Below are 16,379 nucleotides of genomic sequence, written 5' to 3' on the forward strand. Positions count from 1 at the left end.
GTCTGTCGTTTAAAATGACACACCACGTTAGAATCCATACGCCAGTATATTCATAAATGTGAATTCAATGTTGTTTTGCTGTTTCTGCCTTCTGAGAGGCAGAAGGCAGACATCTGAACTCAAAATGTCTAGCATGCTGTAATAAATTGCCCCCCCCCCCTTTGCAATCAAAGAACAGTGTTTTGGAGAAGAATGCTGAGTCTTGAGCTCTGAAGTCATTTGCATCTTAGAATGGCGTGACTGTGGTTGGTGACTGGGTTATAGAGTGGCCTAGCTGCATTCTGTCTTTCGTAGCATACCCAGTATGCCTTTGTGCATTACAATCAAAACTATACCTCCGGCCATTCTGTGATATGATCAGCCAATTGTGAAGAGCCATGACATAGCGACGGTCCCTATACACTCCACCAAGCTAATTTTAGCTCCAATAGCTAGGTACCTTGGCAACAAATGCATCTAATTAAACAATGAAATCAAGCAGGATGAGGCTTTAAGAAGGCAACCCGGAGCTTTACCGCTGTGTGATGAACTTTAGGCTGGGGCTTGCGATCTGGCTTGCAGGATGCTCCGGGAGACTGGGTGTAACCAGAAACCGCTCATACAGCCATGCAAAACACTTGCCTTTTTGGTCTAGTTCTGAAAGACTGGCTCACATTTTTAGCGACGTGGTGTGAAAAGCATGAATTGAGCCAGTGCACTTGCACTGTTTTCTCCCAGAATCATAGGAGAGATTTTGGGTTGGTTTTTTTTGTTTGTTTCCCACCCACCACCCCACCACCCTACCACCCCACCCCTGTCCACCATAAGCAAACAGCCAGCAGTCTGTTGGCCCTGTAATGAAAGCTGTGGTGTCCCAAACCACACTTCTGTCTTCCACAGCCTAGCTCCATGTTCCCTACTCTGCTCATGCTCTCTGTGTCTGTGCTCAGCTGTCGCCTCTTCCCCTCCTCTGTGCTTTGTACCAGGTAGTCTCACTGACCGAGCACCACCGCCGGATTGATGCGCTAAACAGCGAAGACCTCCGCGCCCTGTGCAAACGCCTCCAGGTGCCTGGCCCCAAGCCCAAACCTCTGGGGGCCCCCTGTACCTTAGCTTTTAACCTCTTCCATAGAGAGGGGGTGCCCAGTAGTGCCATATAGTCGTGCTGCACACAACTCTATGGCCGCAAGCATGGAAATGTTTGCGAAGGCAGTTTTACTGAACTGTTTTAGAAAATGGCCAGTCGTAGTTTGACACAGGTACCGAACTTTGACACTTTTAATGATTAGTGTCTGCAGTGACTTACTGGGGCGTCCTTTAGAAGCCGCCGTGTTCCGGAACCACTGTCACAAATGTTACCGTAACGACCCCACTAGAGATGTGGTGTTGTGTTCCTTCTGGCAGCCCCATGACTGGCCTGCTGTGACAGACGACAGGAAGGCTGGGTGGTTGAAACGGAGGAAGTTAGGGTTCCAGGCAGTGTTTGCTCAATTGTTTGCCATAGACAATGCAGGTAATTCAAGCAAGGGGTGTGTAACTTGAGTGTGTCCGGGCCATTCGAGGTAAAGCACACTGTTCTATAAAACAGATAAAGGGGCTATGCATGGAGGGCTTGCTGTCCAAGTTGGCGAATTGATACGTAGTGATGTTAACTGTTTGGACTGGCATATGCTAATCATGTTCTCTTGCACTGGGTTTGCACTTTGTTGGGAAAAGCTTGAAACAGCAGTGCATTAATTGCCACCTTGAATTCGGATTTGTTTTTGTGCTTGTATTTTGAATAAACCAATGGCTCTCCTGGTCAAAGCACAACTGATATGTTTCCACCCCTGCTGTCGAATTCCAACCAAAACCAGGAGTGTGTGCACCAGTGTAAACCTGGCATTAGTACTGCAGAGAGGCAGGCTTTATTTTAGCTGCTGGACACCCCCCACCCCCACCCCCCCAGCACCACCACTTTGCTGACGTCGTTCTCCGCCTCTAGATCACCAAAAAGGAAGAGGTGAACTCCAAGCATGGCACGTCCATCTCTGCCAGCCTGGAACCGGAGACCTTCAAGCCCAGTATGAGTGAACCCAGCGACCTACTGGCAGCCGAGCAAGTTGAGAAGGTAAGGCCTCCATCGATCCCACTGTTGGCTAGTGTTGTTGCCAAGGCTGTTCTCCAGGGTGGCGAAGGGCTCATCGATCCCCTCTTCATTCCTCCCATAAGGTGCTTTCCCCAGCATCCTGCAGTTATTGATTTTTCACAGCACTTGCTAACGGAGTAGCCCTCATTTATCAAACCGAACAGAAGGGCAGATACTGATCCTTTGTCAGATTTTCCCGTTCACACCGTAACAAATAGTTAAAACGAGCCCATCCCGAGTCAGCGCTCTGAGACGCTTTTAAACGAACGCTCATGTTATTCAAGAATTTCCTTCAGTAAACTATCCGTAGCTAGAAGCAGTGAGGTTTGATCTTCTATATGTAGACCCCCAGTTTGAAGCCTCGGTCTGAAGTTTGCTTGCCGTTTTGTTTATTGCTGTTTCCTGAAGTTTGAAGATTTCTAGCCCCAGTCTGTTTCTTCCTTTAATGAGAGCTGAAAGCTGTTTCAGGCAGATGGCAGCAACACTGGCCTTCTCTAACCTCTTCAGCCCAACCTCCTAACCCACTGTGACACTGTCATGTTAGATGTGCTTGTCTGGAATTCGAACACTGTCGCACAGGCGGGCGCGTTCTGGCCGGCCGCACTCTCCGGTGCCCTGGGGCTCCTGGGCGTTTGACGGCTCCGGCACTCTGTGTACAGATCAGCTGAGGTGGCCGTTCTCTCCTAGTTCTTTCTACACCCCAAGGCCCTTTCTACTAGCCAATCAAATCAAGCCAGGTCATCATGCTGAGTGATGCACTCCCGAGTGTGGCGCAAGCCTTGACCCACCACAGGACCCAGAGGAGGCCCTTCACGCAAAAGCAGGGTCTGCATGCTACCCCACCGCTTCACGCGTGTCAGAGAGCGTGTTAGTGTGCGAGGTGTGTAGTGTTCGGTTAGCCTGTCTGCCCGCTGCTGTCTTAAAGGTCAGCTCTACTGTAATTGGGCACTGATGGCTCTGGCGTTTCAGCGTTCAGTTTCACTTCCCTGATGGGGCACTGTCTTCTGTCTCCCCATAGTCCAGCCACGTTTTCCCATCACCAGCGGCCCTGTTTTGATTCTGCACTTGTCCCTTTCCCCTTCTCCACCTGGGCTCGTGAAAACCACCGTGGCCTCGTTGCCTTCACTCCCCCCTCCCATCACTCCACCAATGATGTGTCCTGCCTTCTTTCTCTCAGCTGGCAAAGTACCTCCCGCCGCGCACCATTGGCTACCCCTGGACTCTGGCCTTCAGCACAGCCAAGCACGGCATGAGCATCAAGACCCTGTACCGGATCATGCAGGGGCTGGACTCACCGGTCCTCCTGGTCATCAAGGACAGTGACGGGCAGGTTAGGCTCCACCCCCTGGCCTCTCAGAATGGCTGAGCTCACCATAAACAATTGCTTGAACATGCGCTAGCATTCGGCGCGTGGCTAGCAGGCCTCTGATAGCCTTCTTTCACTATTAGCCATGCGAGTCTTCTTTAGGGCATGAGTTCCCAAGTTAGCAGAAGAGCCTATCTAGCAGTCACCAGTCCTACATCTTTTAGCCATAATAAATCGCACATTACATGTAATGTTTCAGTCTCAGAAGAATGCAGAGATAAGCACATGCTATTAATTTGAGGATTCAGACATTCAATCTGTAAGTCTCACTGTGTGTTCATTGATTGGGCCTGGCTCATTCTCCCTATAGTCCAATTTGCTTTTGCTCATTACCTTTCTGTGTTACTAGCTGTTTGGGGCATTGGCGTCTGAGCCGTTCAAAGTCAGCGAGGGCTTCTATGGCACAGGAGAGACCTTTCTCTTCAGCTTCTATCCAGAGTTTGAGGTGGGTTGGGTGAAAGGCTTCCATCATTCCCATCAAGGCGTAAACGATTCTTTGACGAATGCAAATGTAGAAAGAGGATACAACACTTGTTAGTTTGTAATACTAGCAGTCAGTATGCTGGGCTAATCTTTCATGTTGCAGATCTGTTGCATGAACATCAGGTTGTTCTTAAAAAATTGGTCTTGTACTTTCAGGTCTACAAGTGGACAGGCGATAACATGTTCTTCATTAAAGGAGACATGGACTCCCTGGCATTTGGTGGCGGAAGGTCAGGATTTTTTAATATTTGTCTAGACATTTTTGCTTCGCACTGTGTTAAAGTACATTTTGTGCCATGCACTTTACTCTGACTGTGTACATCACTGTTGGCCCTTTCAGCAACAGCTAACACACGACTGCCCTTAACATGTGTTGATATTAAGTCCAATGAGGTTTTTTGGGGGGTTTTTATTTATTTTATTTTTTTCCCCCCGAAAGGTGTAGTTTTAGTCGAGATACTAGACTGCTCCAGTAGTGCTGAAAATATTGATGGTTATCAGGACCGACACTGTTTATCCAGCTTGTGACTTGGAGTGAGATTCCAAAGCACTGGCCTGCCATGGTGTATCTTAAGTGTTGCCACGCAGAAACGGCAATAAAGCACAACAGCTCCCCAAGGGCACAGCAAAAGACTCATTGACCTGGCATGTAGCCTTCAACAGCAGCGTCTCCACCCTGTCCAAATCGGTTTCAAGGGCTTTTCTCTCAACCTCAGGAGCCTTGTAGGGTTATTATGGTAACCTATAATAATGCTGCCCTGTTATAGCAGCCTTGAAGACGGTGGAACAAGAGAGGGACTTTAAAGTAACGTTTAACCCCTTCCTTCTCTTGCAGTGGCGAGTTTGGTCTGTGGCTGGACGGAGATCTCTACCATGGCAGGAGTCACTCGTGCAAGACCTTCGGGAACCCCATGCTATCCATGAAGGAAGATTTCTTTGTGCAGGACATTGAAATCTGGTCATTTGAGTAGGCTGCTCATGGAGGAAGGGAGAAAGAGAGAGAGAGAGGGAGAGAGGGAAGGAAGAGCAATGGCTCCAGTTGGGACAGATAGCCAACCAGATGTTCCCATGCCCAACAGGGTCCCAACCTAAATGCGCATCACCTTGGCTCCCAGGAAGCCTGTTAAAGAAGCATAATACCTCTATGCTTGTTGTCGTATGTTATTTCTGCGATATTTTATATATATATATATATATATATATATATATATATATATATAAATAAATATCCTCCTTGCTTGTGCTGTTAGGCGTGCATATGCTTCGTTTAAGTGCTCCAGTGAGGAAGGGGCTCAAGGGAGGCCGTCAAGAGGAGGCACCATGACGAATGCCGATGAGCGTTCAGACTTGGAACGACGGCGCAGCCGTAACACCGAGCGGAGATGGGTGGGGGTATATGTTTGGGACTGCCAGACACCCACCAGTGTCCACAGGGTCTGTAGGATGTCAGTAATGTAACTTTGGCCTCACTGGAGACCAAAAAAAGAGAGAAAGAGAACCGACTATGATCACAGTCCTAGGCCCTCATGGGCCAGCAAGACGCTTCGGGGAAGTGACGGAATCGATCGCCAGGGCGATGTCTGTGAAGGGTGGGGTTTGGGGGGGGGGGGGGGGTCACTGCGCGTTCGTCTACTGCTTTCCCCTGAAGCAGATTAATCGAGTGTCGTGATGTTGTCGTCTTTCTGTTCACCATCTTAGATTGCCGTGTTGAAGCACATAACCCTTAATCTGTGGGGTGGGGGAAGAACAGTCCCATAGTCGTAACGTTCTGTTAAGTGGGTGTGAGTGTGTGTTTGGGTGTGGGTGTGTGTACGTGTGTGAGTTCAGCTTCCTCCGACGCGGGGGGTTGTGTTTGTAGACAGTAATGTGTTGCAATAGATTTTGTGGAATATGCAAATTCCTGTCCTTGTAACCCTCGGTAATCCAGGTGGGGTGTGTTGCCCCCCGCCCCCTACTTTCAGACTGGACTTGTAAAGCTTTTACGTCTCTACAGAACAATTGCTTTTCTGGGTATCATTTGAAAAGCCGGAGATGTGGTTTGTTTTTCATAAATATGACAATTATATATTTATGTATATAATTATATATCAGATTATATATATATATATAATTATATATATATTGCTGTTAAGTGTGACAGTGATTTTTTTTTTGTGCTGATATCTCAGCTGTTACCAATATAATGTACAGTATCTTACCCTGTAAATGAATGTTAAAATAGTAGATTTGTTGCTGTATTACACAAATACACAAAGTGGATTGGTGGGTTGCTTCTAGCACTTTACTCTAGTTTTAAAGCCAGATTATTTGGCTTCATTAGCAGTAGCTGGACAGATTTTTTTTTTTTTTCTCCTTTTTCATTTGTCTATTTAGAAGACTAACAGATGTTAACTGTGTAGGAAGACCTGTCTACAGTACAGGAAACCGCAAGGCAGGTGTAGCTGAAGTTGAACAGGGAATGCCAGCAATTCCGTGGGGTTGAGGCTCCCCCACCGTCTACTCCACACACGAAGGGAGGATGAGGAGTGGTGAGGAAGAGCAGCGACTGGCCAGGCCACTGTGCCCGTCAACTCTCAACCGTGCCGGCAAGCGGACTCCAGAGCAGATGAGAGCTGCTATAAACCAGCACTCAAACTCACTGTCACTGGAATACAATGTAAAAGCAATTTTAAAAAATAACAAAAAACGAAATCTAAATAAATTATTGTAACCAGGGATGCGAGTTGTTTTCGTTATTTTGTAATGATATGAAAGTTGTAGCTGGTTGAAATCAAAATGTCAAGGTGCTCATAGATGAGGATGGTGTGTTTCTGGCTGAGGCAGTTTGCTTATAGAGGCTTTAAAGATGTGATTAACAAGGCCTGCTCAGTGAGGCTTCAGGAAGGTCTGCTGTCGGCTGGGTTCTGCTCCAACCCTACAGAAGGAGCTTTATTAATCTGACTGGAGTTGGGTACTTCTCTGGGGCATTGGACCTAATAGAATGAGATTGACTAGCCCTGACACAGAACCTCTTATGGCAGGTAACCATGGCAACATGCCTTTGTCTTTGTTGTATATTTTTGTTAAAAGAAAACGAAAAACCCTTACACTAAAGTGTTGCTGTTACCCTCTGGTGGTTGCGATTTGTTGTTCCTACTGGTTCATCAGATTTGGATTTCAGCCCTTTCCTCGGCTTCCTTCTGCATCGACTTTGCTGTCGGTAAGGACACAGCCAACCAGAGAGATGAAGACTTGTAGAAGAACCTGCAGGCTCTGTTGTCCGAAGGACGGGTCCAGCCTGCATACTCTGGGGCTCGAGAACCTCTGGGCCTCCCTCCTCGCTCCATCCATCTTGTGGTCGCGGGAGCTCTGTGGTCCACACGTCCCCCCGTCATACTGTCGGCCCCGGGCAGGACCGCGCATCACTTTCGAGGCGATGCAGGCGTATCCCTCCGCTACCCCTTGGCCCTATTTCCCCTGGCAGATCATGTCAGATATAGAGAGGCCCAGAGGCTCATGTCTCTGGAGGGAGCTGGAGCTATATCGTGTCCAAGGGTCCCGGCGTCCGGGACACTCGGGGCCTACCGGCTTTTGGGGATGTTGGGACCAGCCCATGAGAGAGTAGGCAGCAGAGATTTAGATGGGGATGGACAGACAGCTGAGATACCAGAATCTGATCTACACAGCCTACTGTACCAAGCCACAATGGACATTGACAAGTTTACAAGTAATTTTTGTTTCCTTGCATAAAGACATTTCTCAGCATACCTGTGGACTACACATGTGTAATAGCTCAGTCTGTTGTATTATGTGAGTATGTGCAAACGACACAGAAAACAGTCGATTACTTCAGGTTAACAGCTGCAGATCCCGCAGACCTTTAGAACAGCAGGGCATGTATTGCTATATGCCAGCTTAAGAGCGCCATCTTGTGGATGTTTTCTATAGGGGTAGTAAGAAAGTAAGCTGTCCCAGAGTGAAATGTATTGAGAGCAAGCAAGAAGTAGAGTTAGCACAGCTATGTCGTAGTGAACATTCTACAAACGACCTTTGTTATACAATCATGAAATCTGCTGGAAAGTCCTACAGCTCTAAATATGAGCATTTCTGTTTATTTGAAAAGTTATACTGGATATCATACATTTTACAACCAGTTGTCCAGTACTAAGCACTTAATTATTTAATTAATTACTTGGTAATTAATTATGGTTTCATAATAAGGAAAATCACATATACAGTCATACACAGCAGGATATTATATGGATATTTTTCCAGCCTTCTGAATGTTATGTACAGAGTCTACACAAGAATAATACAGCTTGTTTGAATTACAAATATTTTTCCACAAATTTCATATTGTATTGGAGTTTGAGGTGATTGACAGTCCCAAAGAGAGTTGTATGCCAGTCTCTAACAGCAACTATTTTACATGTGACATGCTTTCAGAGCAGATTATAGCACAATTCCTCCTCAACACCAGATATTTTAATCATAAGCAGAACACAAGTGACATTTCCATCCATTAGGACAACCAAGTGAACTATTCAGCTGTTGAAAGGACACTGTCCATTTTAAATATAAAACTCTAAAGCTCTAATTGCTCTAATTAAATAGATCTTTTAGATCAAAGGTACGAGGCGTTTCTATGGAAATAGGCCTCATGGAGCGTGTTGGCTGATTGTCCTTGGGCTGGTCACATCAACTGATCTCAGTACAGCAGGTACTTGAGCTCAGAGTATATGAGGGGAAACATGATGGCACAGGCGCGGTACAGGATGGCGGCACTGCTCAGCAGGGCCCGCGGCTTCGTCAGCCACGACTCTGACCTGAAGCTGAAGTAGGCGGCGTACAAGGCCACGGCGAAGAAGTGTCCAATCAGAGTCAAGGGTTTGGGAGTCAGCCTGATGGGACACAACACAGTTCCCACGTCAACCTCCTCTAAGCTCAGACAAGACGGCTCTAAAGGATGGGGAACGCGACGCCCTGTGGGTGCGTTTTGATCACTCACACAGAGAGTAGTCCGACGGGCCCGTTGATGCACTCCCCGCCCAGCTTGAAGTAGTGAAAGCAGGCTCTTCTAAGCTGGTGCAGAGAGCCTGAAAAGAGTGAGAGTACTGTTTTGAGACAGAAGAGTTCAATGCAGTAATCAAATCTCCATAATCAGAATCCTCTGAGGAAGCCACTGCAATAAGAGATTTCAAGATGAAAGTCTTTGCTAGTCTCCCAAGTCAAGTAACTCCAAATCTCAGCATAGCTGTTAAATTCCATTAAACCGAAATGCAACTGCATTGAATTGCTGCACATCTTTCCACATTATTTTCCAGTCTTTGGGGATCAGTTGATTAAGAAATGTTCAGTGAGTGTGTTAGTGTTTGTGTGTGTGTGTGTGTGTGTGTGGGTGGGGATCCTTTACAATCACCCATGATTTTAAAGTTCTATGTTAATTCAGTGAGGTGGGCATACTGTCTGTAGCAGAGAAGAGCCTGTAGAGGGCTTGGGCCAGCACATTCACGACAAAGGAGTGTGATGACTTGCGCTCCCAGTGGAATCTTTTCTTTGCCTGTTGATCGAAACGTTGGATTAGCCGTCCTGACTGATCACTTCGCTATGTGCTCATCTACAGTTGTGTGCAAAATAATAGCAGTGTTTAAAACAACTAAGAAAAAGCTCAATCCTCATAATAAATAATACACATTCCCATATACACAAAGGCACTGGGAGCACTGCACATTCAATTCCAAATGAAAACATGAACGAAATATCAATTTTTAAACTGAAAATGAAGAAAAAAAGAATAATGGGCTGTTGAAAAAATAGCAGTGTCTTCATTTTCATTTACAAACTCGAATATTTACAGTATAAACTGAAAGTTGTTTACAGATTTAGCTTTTCTGTTGATCACTGAACTAATATTTAGTTGTATAACCTTTATTTCTGATGCTTTGTATCTGTGTGGCATGGAGTCAACTAACATCTGACACCTGCGAACAGATATTCCAGCCCAAGATGATGGGACTACATTCCACAGTTCTTCTGCATTCTTGGGTTTTGCATCAAAAACAGCATTTTTGAGGTCACTCCACAAATTCTCAATTGGATTGAGGTCTGGGGATTGGGCTGGCCACTTCATAACATCAATCTTGTTGGTCTGGAACCAGGATGTTGCCCGCTTGGTGTGTTTGGGGTCATTGTCCTGCTGAAACACCCATTTCAAGGGTGTTTCTTCTTCAGCATAAGGCAACATGACCTCTTCCAGTATTCTGATATATTCAAACTGGTCCATGGTGACTGGTATGCGATAAATGGGTCTGACTCCAAAATATGAGAAACATCCCTAAACCATTATACTTGTACCTCCATGTTTTACAGTCTTCATAGTGTACTGTGGCTTGAATTCAGTGTTTATTGGTTGTCTCACAAACTCTCTGCAGCCTTTAGACCCAATAAGAACAATCTTGCTCTCGTCTGTCCATAGAATGTTGCGCCACTTCTCTTTAGGCCAGTCAATGTGTTCTTTGGCAAACTGTAACCTTTTCAACACATCTCTTTTTCAGCAATGGTACTTTACGAGGGTTTCTTGCAAATAGTTTGGCTTCACAGAGGCATCTTCTGATTGTTGCAGTACTCACAGGTAACTGAATACCTTCTTTGATTTCCCTGGAGCTGATCATTGGATGCTTCTTTGCCATTCTTGTTATTCTATGATCTACGCGGATGGTAGTGTTTCTTTTCCTACCACATGTTTCTGGTTTTGTTTGCCATTTTAAAGCATTTGAGATCATTTTAGCTGAGCAGCCAATTATTTTCTGCACTTCTTTGTTTCCCCCTCTCCAATCAATTTCTTGAATAAAGTTCTTTCTTCTTCAGTACAGCGTCTGGAACAACCCATTTTATGCACTAAGCAAGGGATAAAACCAGCAGCTACAACAGTTGCTGCCCTCCTTCTTTAAATAAGGGCCATAATTGGCACCTGTTTCTTCATAGAATGAATGACCTCACTAATTGAACTCCTCACTGCTATTAATTTGAACACGCCCCTTTCATTAAATGAGTCAATTACACCCAATTAGCAGCATGCATGTCATGACTGTTGATTCTATTGGTCGCCCATTACTCGCCTACACCTAGTCATGAATTTTTTGCCCAATGTTGTATTATCATTTCTGCCAAAATCAGTAATTAAATACATTAGTGATGTTAGATTGCTATTATTTTGCACATAACTGTATATCCACTGTATTTGGCTAGATACTATTCTGCTTAGTTCTAAGCACACATGAGAGCACACGTGATTGCCACAGGTGTGTTTCACAATGACAGGTTTCTTAAACTATGTGGGTTTTTTTTTTTTGGTTTTGTTTCTGACACCCTCAGATTCTGTGTCTGGCACATGTATGGCTTGCGCGCACTTCCTCTACCTGTAGCACCGCACAGTCGTCGTAGAGATCGGGGATGTTTCGGAGAAGAGCTCTCCAGATGCGGACATCGTTGAGCGCCACGCTCATCCCTCCTCCGGTCAGCGGATGGCGCATGTTGTAGGCGTCTCCCAAGAGCAGGACCCCTGAAAGGACGGAGACGGAAAATGACTCGGGATTCCTTCAACTCTTTATTGTCCTCACGTCAGCGGGTCTTTGATCGGACCCTTGTGACTCGGCTCATAGTGCGTATGATAATTCGATGATGATGAGTTTAATGGGCCGTGCTGTGTCAGAGAAAACGGCAAACCCTGTAGTGGGCAGGTCCCCCAAGACCAGAGGAGGGTAACTCCAATTTACGGCATTAAGCCGTTCATTAAAGCTGTCAAATTGCCTCTCCCCTCTAAAGCCTATTTGCATTTATAGTATTTTGTTATAGTTAACCCGCTACTGGTCACACTAGTAGGACGCTTGCCTGAGGAGTATGAGAACCCCTGTGAGAACTCAGGGGTTTCCCCGTGTGTCTAATATGAAAGCCATGCACATGTCATTGCCCTCCTGCTTAAAGCACGTCCAGACCATCGTAACTGGGGGTGAAGCTCTCGAGGCCGACCACCCTGCTAAAGCTACCTTGTTTATTGACTGGTGAAGGAGGCAGGAAGCTGGCAGGCATCACCCTCAGCCGCTCGTTTTGCAGGGCCACCATGAAGGGCTCCTGGAGGTGCTCTACCGACAGGAGAGGAGACGCCATTAAAACAAACAAAAGCACCGTCGCCAAGACGACAAAAGCAAGGAGATATGATGGTGCACTCCGGAACGTTTGAGTAACATTTGGATCGCTCGCTTGTTTTTTAGTGTAATCTAAAGTGGGAAAGGGAGAGCAGGCCTGTCTTTACCTGGGAGCTGAGGATGAATGTTCTCCACCATGTATCCTGTGAGGTCCCTGGGCATCTCTCCTCTGATGTCCACCAAAACCCTGGTCTCGTTAGAGGAGATCTGATAGATCAGTACCGGACTGGGGTCTGCCAACACCAGCTCTGCATGGTTGGCCTTAAACTGTGGACAGTCCTAAAAGAGGACAGAATACAGCATATATCACCAGATCACAAAAACAGGCAGGCTGAATACAATGTAACGACAGATGAACTTATTTACAACTTTACAATTTATGCTCCCTTCCTTTCTATTGTTACAAACTATAGTAATTTTAATACATATTATGGTAAACCCAATAAACAGAATATAAGTAGTATTTAAAATATATTCACAATGCAAAATATAGCTATAATAGCGGCTTTGTAGTTAGGTTTTGTACTCATTTTTCCTAACATTTCTTGCAGTAGACTACATTCAATGTTTTCTCCTACCTTCATTAAGCATCCAACAAAATGGGAAGAGACCTCGACCTTCCCAGACACAAGGTTCTTGCGGAACTTGGAAAAACAGCCATCTGCAACTATTGTCAGTGGAGCATGGATCTCCTAGTGGGAAATAAACAATAGTCTAGAATACCTGCAAGGCTGTTCTGCTGAGCATTGGTATTGTATTGTTAACCGAGGGCGACTCTGTTAAACAAGCACATGCCCTGGCCAAACAAACAAACAATGCACTAAGGAGTCAGATTTTTCTCTCTGTGAAGGCAGGTTATCATCTGCAAAGTTTCAAGTTCAAAAATGTATTTTATCCAAAGCAACAGTCATTGCACTGGTAATATTTTCTGTCTATTTGTATGGTTAGTTCTGAAAATGTATTAATGAAAGACAAAATATTGGAATGTACAGATGGATTTTTACGCCTATAAAAAATATTATCTTCGTTAAAGTTCAAAGGTCATTCTTGTCCAAAGTAAACATTGCTATTGTGATTTTAGTCATGAATTTGAGTATGAAGAAAAGTGAAAGGGCTCTTCAGTCAAGTGAGGAGGAGAGAGTGTTTACCTGGATTTTCCCACTGTCTTTTTCCCTGTACTGGACTCCTGTCACACAGTCCTCATCCCCATCCAGGCTGGTCACGGTACCCTCCACGAGTGTCACACTTCCATTTACAAGCAGGCCACAAACACAGAAGAACACCCTGGAATGTCTCAAGGCCTTGGAAATACTATGCATGTCAATGAAAGGGTTAATGGAAAGGGTCTTAAGAATGGCATTTGACCCCTAACATACTAACGGAGGATTATTTCGTGAATCGTTAAATGGATCGCCCAGATGCTACTCGGACGAATTAGCCTGCACCGCGCAGACAGGAAGTAGCTAATATACCTGAATTTCTTTTTAAACATGTTGACTCTTGACGCTTGAATGCCTGCTTAAGCAACAGAACCAGTTCCAAGCGAGATTCTTTACAATATCAGGAGCATTGTGCAACAGCTGCTTTATTAAAAAAATGAGTACGGCTTAGTTTAAATAATCTCTACGTTATCCTAACATTTATATGAGTGATTTACATGTCTGCATATTATCTCAGCATCTGAACTATCCTAATCCTATATAGTTATATGATTGTGTGCTTCAGTCTGCTAGAATATTTTATTCATCGTGTGGGCATGTAATCGTGCTCTGTTCTATCACAGCCGAGATTCAGACTTGTTCTGAGCTGTGGAGGATTTTGAATGACCCCCAACTGCACAGACGTTTGCGAAGACTGTCACCAGCTGGATCAGGAGTTCTGTATCAGGATTGGAAGTAAACCCTCCAGTAGCAGGGCTGAGCATCACTAATAACAGAGGGTTTCTGCTCTGGGCCTGGAAGGCCACTGATCTGCTCAGTCTCATGGTGTCCCCACGGCAGCTCAGTTGATTTAGCTCATACACGGCTGAACAAGGCCTGGGGCAGCAGTGGGTCACCTGAGGGGCGCCAAGACTCACTTGGGCTCTCTGAGTGCAGCACGGCGCAGGCCCATAATAAAGCGACCGTAGTGGAACGCCCGGCCGCTCTGAACGCCACCCTCCTGCTGGGGGTAGGGAATCTCCACCTTCGAACGGCTTTCCATGTCATGGACCACGTACCCACGGATCACATGAGCATCCAGGCCTTCTGCAGCATCTGCAGGAACATAGGAACATCAGCAGGGAAAACGTTTATTATGGATCCAATCAAACTGGAGCCTGTTGGCCAAGTTTAGCCCAGAGCCTTCTGTAGTTTGGTCCAACAAACCAAACAAAAAAACGATTTGGGTGATAGCGTTAAATTAGAACTCTTGGCCTACCACACATATTTCACCCCACCAGGTTGCTAAGTATTATTTGCAAAAGACACACTGAAAGAACAGAAACCATTGTCCAGTGAGAACCAAAGTTTTGTTGGTGAGTGCATAATTAGATTTAAAAAAATTTTTTTTTTTGGGGGGGGGTGACGATTCTTTTCTCAAGGTTAAAATATGGTTAAAGTGTAGTTAAAAGTCTCACTTGTTGAGCAAAATAAATAAATAAATGAAATGAAACAAAATAAATGGCCTGAGCTTTTCATGCTCCCTCCAAACAATATGTGTGCAAAATTGAATGGAGTCCCCCAACCTTCCAGCCCCAGTTCCCTGAGCGCCTGGTAGCCCCCTGGCTGCAAAAGCTCTCCTACGATTCTGTCAGGTTCCTGTAGGTCCCTCTCCACCACAGTGACCCTCCGGCCATCTCGTGCCAACACGGCCGCCAAGGCTGACCCCAGCACGCCGGCACCCACGATGACAACATCCGTATCTGAGCCGTCAGAGGTGTGGCCTGGGGCGCTTTCAGTATTCTGAGATTCTTTAGTTTCCGCCCTTCTCCTCTTGACACATCCCTATTTGTGTACGAAAACAAAAAAACCACAACACTGGCATAAGATATATAGGATTTTGAAATGCCTAGAGTTAAAAAACAAAACAAAACATTGTCATAAAGTTTAAACAGATTCGAATATTGCATTTAAAAACTACATTAGGTACAATACCTACATAGGTATATTAAGTACATTAGGTGTATTTTCATTTTAAAAGTCCAAAGGCCCTAAAGTGATTTTACTATAAAACGATTTTTGAAAAGGAGCCCCTCGTGCTGTAAAATACTAAACCCATACACCCTTTACACTCGGTCTTTTGACGCGTCTTGAGTATTAACAAATACAGTCGAATATGGATTATCCACATAAACATGTAGTCGTAGACGTATACAAAATAGTTTCAAAAAGAATTTAAAGAATTAAATGAGTTTAAACCAACTCTAAATACACGAGTTAAAAACGTCGTACAAACGGCAGTGCTTATTTACATATAACAGAAAACAATGTAACAGCAAGTTGTTGTCGTAACGGTATGAGCGGATTTGTATTTTCTGCGATAACCAGCGATCTGTTTTAATTAGATTAATCAGAGCACGTAGGGCCCAGTTAAAATCTGGAGTTAAAGTCATGACAAAAGTCATTAAGTCAAGAACAACTTACCTTTTTATTCGCCCCGCCCGCGTTCTTTATATTAGAAATATTTGATTTATGGAAGATTTTACTAGCTAAAGGTAACGTTGATAAGAGGTTCAGCGGCAAAGTTAAAATCAACGTTTGGCCGCGGTACCTGGCAAAGGTCAGAAGCAAGCCAACCATGATAAAACCCACTGCTGCAAATATCAGCTCTTTTGAAGCAGAAGTTAAAAGAGCGTCGCATTTTTTGTAGACATATGTCAAACTTGCTACACCCAAAAATGTCCACATTGTATAAAATTGTAGATAAAAAAGTGAACAGTTTTGTGCACAAAATTTTTATCAAAGTAACTTCCAAAAATGAAAAGTGGACAGTAGACAACTGATCTTTGATAAAGTCAAAACCAAAATCCCAAAGAACTAAAAATAAGACGGTTTCACGTTAAAATTACAAAACATGATTCCTCCTTGAGTAGAATCAGTCTAAACCTTTTGAGCGCTTAAAATTTAAGTTATTCCACAGTGTTCAGGTCATGCACGAACTGGCGTCGGTGCTATACTTTCAGAGGATGATGAATAATTTATGCTAATAAATAAACGGATAGACTTTCAGTTCGTAGTTGCTTGTGTCCCGCCTTCTTACC

At 44.8% G+C, this 16,379-nt stretch overlaps 2 protein-coding genes across 12 annotated transcripts in view; one reads left to right on the top strand and one right to left on the bottom strand.

Moving 5' to 3' along the window:
- Positions 1-6,622, top strand: part of oxr1a (oxidation resistance 1a) — a 108,161-nt gene extending 101,539 nt beyond the window's left edge. For 9 of the 10 annotated variants that reach the window (XM_027009529.3, XM_081715108.1, XM_035525883.2 and 6 more), the window contains 6 exons: positions 966-1,046; positions 1,964-2,089; positions 3,285-3,437; positions 3,823-3,918; positions 4,113-4,186; positions 4,792-6,622. In XM_027009529.3, the coding sequence (XP_026865330.2) occupies positions 966-1,046; positions 1,964-2,089; positions 3,285-3,437; positions 3,823-3,918; positions 4,113-4,186; positions 4,792-4,927 (666 nt within the window). In that variant the 3' untranslated portion in view covers positions 4,928-6,622. The remainder of the gene's footprint in view (positions 1-965; positions 1,047-1,963; positions 2,090-3,284; positions 3,438-3,822; positions 3,919-4,112; positions 4,187-4,791) is intronic. The other variant, XM_035525886.2, reaches the window with a different exon arrangement.
- Positions 6,623-6,792: 170 nt separating this feature from the next.
- sqlea (squalene epoxidase a) lies at positions 6,793-16,295 on the bottom strand. 2 transcript variants are annotated; one of them, XM_027009528.3, is made up of 11 exons: positions 15,763-16,295; positions 14,865-15,123; positions 14,217-14,394; positions 13,288-13,384; positions 12,718-12,831; positions 12,247-12,418; positions 11,981-12,076; positions 11,354-11,496; positions 9,399-9,495; positions 8,944-9,031; positions 6,793-8,836 (listed from the first exon to the last, which is right to left on the bottom strand). In XM_027009528.3, exons 1-11 carry the CDS (start codon positions 16,024-16,026, stop codon positions 8,644-8,646), a joined length of 1,701 nt encoding a protein of 566 aa, XP_026865329.2. In that variant the 5' UTR covers positions 16,027-16,295; the 3' UTR covers positions 6,793-8,643. The 2 variants fall into 2 exon arrangements, with proteins under 2 accessions (XP_026865329.2, XP_081571273.1); XM_081715147.1 differs by lacking the exon at positions 9,399-9,495 and having other exon boundaries at positions 8,697-8,836.
- Between the last annotated feature and the right edge of the window lie 84 nt (positions 16,296-16,379).

This window comes from Electrophorus electricus, chromosome 1, assembly GCF_041902795.1.
Source record: "Electrophorus electricus isolate QZ-2024a chromosome 1, ASM4190279v1, whole genome shotgun sequence".
NCBI lineage: Eukaryota > Metazoa > Chordata > Actinopteri > Gymnotiformes > Gymnotidae > Electrophorus > Electrophorus electricus.

Coding starts and splice junctions, on each gene's coding strand:
- sqlea (XM_027009528.3), bottom strand. CDS start 16,026: ATGTGGACATTTTTGGGTGTAGCAAGTTTGACATATGTCTACAAAAAA. Junction 11,497..11,980: donor TTCACCAGTCAATAAACAAG/GTAGCTTTAGCA, acceptor CCGTCCTTTCAG/GGGTCCTGCTCTTGGGAGAC. Junction 9,496..11,353: donor ACGACTGTGCGGTGCTACAG/GTAGAGGAAGTG, acceptor TTCGATCAACAG/GCAAAGAAAAGATTCCACTG.